Below are 4845 nucleotides of genomic sequence, written 5' to 3'. Positions count from 1 at the left end.
AAATCTAGTAAACTCCCGAGGATTCACTAGAGTCACGTGACCTCCGCTGTCGTAACAGTAAGTAAGCCCGGCAAATAAAGCCAACCGATATATAGATATGCAGATAGATCGAAGAGATAGATAATTGAGTCAAGCGAACAGCAGGCACCTTAAGTAAAGTGTGTGAATCACTGTGAGTTACAGAGTGTGTTATAAAAGTTGTGTATTATAAAAGTGTATTACAAAATTTGTATCGAGAAAGAATAAACTAGTTTTAATGAAGAAAGGACTTGTATCACTGACGTTTCTCGGGAAGAATTTCTACGGGAAATTAACAAACAAGCAGATACGCAACAATACGCTACGCCTCGGGGCGTGTCGTAGTTTTTCCAGGTCATTCAGGGATTGTTTGTTTGTTTGTAATTAAGCACAAAGCTACACAATGGGCTATCTGTGCTCTGCCACCACGTGTATCGAAACCCGGATTGTAGCGTTGTAATTCCGCAAACATACCGTTGTGCCACTTGGGGGCGCCATTATAGGAAATTAATAAGCTTCTAAATAAAATGCAGCAGTAATTAGTGTGACTTATTATAATATTGATGGTATTTTTGTCTTCGTATTTTTCGTCTTTGGTCCGTATATTATTATAGACCCAGCAGCTCAGCAAGTTAATGCAGAAATCGTTTTTTTAAACGTCTATGGGTCATACATATCCCATCGGATATTCTACGCTCGAAGATGTTTGTTACTTAATTCTTCGCCACCCCCCAGTGGGACAGCGGTATTTCTGCGAACTTAGCAACGCTAGAAATCGTGTTTCGATACCCGTGGTGGGCAGAGCACAGATAGCCCATTGTGCAGTTTTGTGCTTAACTACAAACAAAAGAAAACGACAAATTATTTCTTCATTTTCCTTGACAGCATTTAATCATTACTATATTAACTATAACTTTATTTTCTAATCCATCGATATTCACTAATCGTTTGTATTTTACAATTAAATATATAAAGTTTTCTACTCCCAGTACTAGCGGTTCAGCGGTAAGTCTGAAGGCTTATAAGTTATAACGCTAAATCCTAGATTTCGATACTCGTAGTGGGCACAGCACAAACAGCCCATCGTGTAGTTTTTGAGCTTGACAACAAACTAATAGAATATTTTCATTTTTTTTTAATTGGTTAATAGCCAAAAATTCCTCTTCCAAATTATACTTATACGATGATTAGGACCACAATTACCTTTCGAAGATGATGTATTTACTGAAGTCCGATGAATGGTTGAATTAGCAGTTGTCGTGCTATTAACTGTCACGGTGGTAAAGAGTAAAGCCGTAAAAACCTCTAATGTAAAAATACTTGCTAATATTGTACGCATTTTGCAAGGTTGTTATTATAATATAGCAGCCTCGTGAAACCCTGGACATTAAACAGTAGAAAATACTAACACCAATCTTTTTAATTTCGTATTCACGTCTAAACGATGCTTAAGTTAAACAGAATGTTATTTAGTCACGTGATTGTATATATATATACTGCTATCGCTTGGAAGTTTGATATCCTGTTATTAAAGAATTTCCTCTAGGTGGGGTTACATACGACTTACCGAACCGGAAATCCGTCCTTATTTCCTTCTAACATGAAGTTGCAGTTCAATTAAATTAAACAAAGAAGAAGACGATGTCAACATATAATAACTTTTATTTGTACACATAAAATAATTTCTTTAAAACTGTCGAGCTGGGTAAGCATCAGACAAAATATTTCACTATTCTTAATAGATGATTTGAAGTATTCTTGCCGAATTTAATAGTTTATTGTTGCTCGAAGTGCAATAGTTTATTGTTGCTTGAAGTGCAATAGTTTATTGTTGCTCGAAGAGGAACACTAAGAAATTAGCCTACTTACGTGATATATATATATATATAAACGGCAACACTGGAATTTCTGTTATGTGTTGTAAAAATATGTTGAAAACTGATGAAAAAATTAAATTCCGAGCATTCCAACAGCTAACACCGTCGTGTGGAGCCCCCCCCCCCTTATGGACGTTGCACAACTATGACTATATAAATAAATCAACTATATTTGAAAGTACGAATCTGAAAATAATGAAGTTTTAAAAACTTCTGTACGAATATTAATGTTATTAACCAATATAGTAACAAAACATTAGCACTTGAAAATGACATGTACAGTATATACACAAATAGGTTATACGGGGTTTGGGGGGTAAAAAGGAAAGCATGTTTAGAAATGTTGCGCGTTAATAAACGTTTGCGCCCCATCGAGCTAACACTTTACATAAGAAATTGATGACAACTTTTACTGTGTTTTTTTTCGCCCCAGCGAGCTAACACTCGCCCAGTTTACATAAGAAATTGTTGACAACTTTTACTGTGTTTTTTCGCCCCAGTGAGCTAACACTCGCCCAGTTTACATAAGAAATTGATGACAACTATTACTGTGTTCTTGCGAATTCAGGAATGATACGAGCGACCAAGTTTGAATCAAAACAACAGTTCTATAGCTTGAAAATCAAAACGTGAACGTTTCTGACGTAACATTATCGATGATTTGTAAATTTTGAAAGTTGAAGTAGCTAGCTTAACATATATTTATTGGTAGCTTCCGTGTATAAATAAGTTTATTATATATATTATAAAAACTTGTATAAACGTAACTTATATACATAGCATTAGTTAGTTAGTAGCAGTTTACTTCAGTTTTAACGTGCGCACACAAATGTTAAAGTCGACCGAAGAACGGATCTCAAATTAGCACCTTGCAAAGTGTTTTAGATAGAATATCATCCACGAAAGAGGTTCGCACGTCCCCTTATTTCAAAGTGTTGTAGGTAGGATATCATCCATGAAAGAGGTTCCCCACGTCCCCTTATTTCAAAGTGTTGTAGGTAGGATATCATCCATGAAAGAGGTTCCCCACGTCCCCTTATTTCAATGACGATCTACCCTCGTCAAAATAACATTCGCAAGTCATGATTTTTGGCTACTTAACAATACAATTGTAAATTTGTTTCATTTAACTGTACTGTCGTTTTATGATCACAGATTTATAGTTTATATTTTGACTTTAGAAAAACGTGATTATCATGTTCTGAATATTAAAACAGTTGTTTTATTTTACACGTTTCGCGCAAAGTTACGCGAACATCCTTAATTTTGAACTTATAGACTAGAGAGAAGTTAACTAGTCAACAGCAAACATATAAGCTACTATTGTCTAACCGGATAGAAGGAATTGACCGCCACTCTTAGAGCGCACCCACAAGACCCCAAACTGCGGATCGCATTTTTTTTTTTCTGGTAGTAAACGCTAACAACAAATTCTCGAATATCCACTTCGAGCACGCTAACCAATAAACCATGCCCGGCCCATGTTAAGACTGATGTTACTGCATTAAATAAAATTAGCGTCAAATTATGACGAACTTCTTATTAAATTAAGCACAATGGTTTTCAAATGGTTTTTTTTTTTGAAGTTCGCGAGGGCTATCTGCTCTATCAGTCCCTAATTTAGCAGTGTAAGACTAGAGGGAAGGCCAGCTAGTCATCATCAACTCTTGGGCTACTCTTTTTACCAACGAATAGTGGGATTGACCGTCACATTATAACGCTCCTACCACTGAAAGGGCGAGCATTTTTGATGGGATGGGGATTCGAACCAGCGACCCGGAGATTGAGAGTCGAGCGCCCTAACCACCTGGCCATGCCGGGGCTCTAACCATCTGGCATGCCGGGCCGGTTTTGAATTGGATAGATTAGCAAAGATTATAGTGTTTAAAAAAAAACAGTAGAAAGCATCCACTGGACTGATATATTTCTTTTATCTTCATCTAACTGGTTTGTTTGTAATTAGGCACAAAGCTGCACAATGGGCTATCTGTGCTCCGCACACCACGGGTATCGAAACCCAGTTTCTAGCGCAAACAATGATTTTGCAATAATTTGTATCGCGCGAGTTTGAGGTTATTGTTGTTTTAGCGCAAAGCTAAACAATGTATTATCTGCTCTCTGTTCACTGCAGAGAATCGAACCCTGGGTTTTGGCGTTCTAATTCCTTTAACTCACTGGGGAACACACGGATTTGAATAAAAGTTATATTGACGTGATTAAGTGTACTTCGTTGTGTATGTTAAACCTTATGACTTCTCAGTATTAACGTTTTATTAAGAACTCTGAATGATTCATCATGTGTTAACTGCGGTTAGAATAGGAGCAAGCACCAAATTACTATTTTTTACCTCGTAATCACAAGTAATACAACATCCAGTTCAATATGCCAAATTGTACTTAACCCTTTCACTGCCGCAGGTGCATGTATGCCTCCCTCTAGAGCTGTGCTATTGGAGTTTGGAATTTTGTATCACCATAAAGAAAGGGTATTCCCCTTCAAACTTCCCCAAGTATACCACTTTTAAGTGTTAGATAAGTCATGAAACATTAAAATATGTCTTTTTTGTTTATCTAAAGATAAACCTGGCACTGTGACAGTTGTTGTATTTAAACATGGCAGTGAAACAGTTAAAAGTAACAATTATTTGATAACAAGTTAAGGAAGGTTCCAGTATTACATTATCAAGCTTTGGCCACGTTCAATCTCCTCATTATCAATAATTATTACAAGTTTAACATTCCGATACTACATCATCAGCCCAGTTCCTTCCTCATCATCGCGATTAATATTCTGCTACTACATCATAAGCCCAGTTCCTTCATCATCATTATGGTTAATCTCCTGCTACTACATCATAAGCCCAATTCCTTCCTCATCACAACGGTTAACATCCTGCTACTAGACACCAGCCTAATCCTTCTTCATCATCACGGTTAACATCCTGCTACT

At 36.7% G+C, this 4845-nt stretch overlaps 1 protein-coding gene across 3 annotated transcripts in view; it reads right to left on the bottom strand.

Annotated features, from left to right (window-relative positions):
* The window catches only part of LOC106464290 (dual oxidase 2-like), an 82118-nt gene extending 80644 nt beyond the window's left edge, over nucleotides 1-1474 (bottom strand). For 2 of the 3 annotated variants that reach the window (XM_013924417.2, XM_022391987.1), the window contains exon 1: nucleotides 1222-1474. In XM_013924417.2, the coding sequence (XP_013779871.1) occupies nucleotides 1222-1357 (136 nt within the window). In that variant the 5' untranslated portion in view covers nucleotides 1358-1474. The remainder of the gene's footprint in view (nucleotides 1-1221) is intronic. The other variant, XM_022391988.1, reaches the window with a different exon arrangement.
* Between the last annotated feature and the right edge of the window lie 3371 nt (nucleotides 1475-4845).

Source organism: Limulus polyphemus, unplaced genomic scaffold (genome assembly GCF_000517525.1).
Source record: "Limulus polyphemus unplaced genomic scaffold, Limulus_polyphemus-2.1.2 Scaffold1610, whole genome shotgun sequence".
Classification (NCBI taxonomy): Eukaryota; Metazoa; Arthropoda; class Merostomata; order Xiphosura; family Limulidae; genus Limulus; species Limulus polyphemus.
This window is presented reverse-complemented; position numbering and strand designations above follow the sequence as displayed.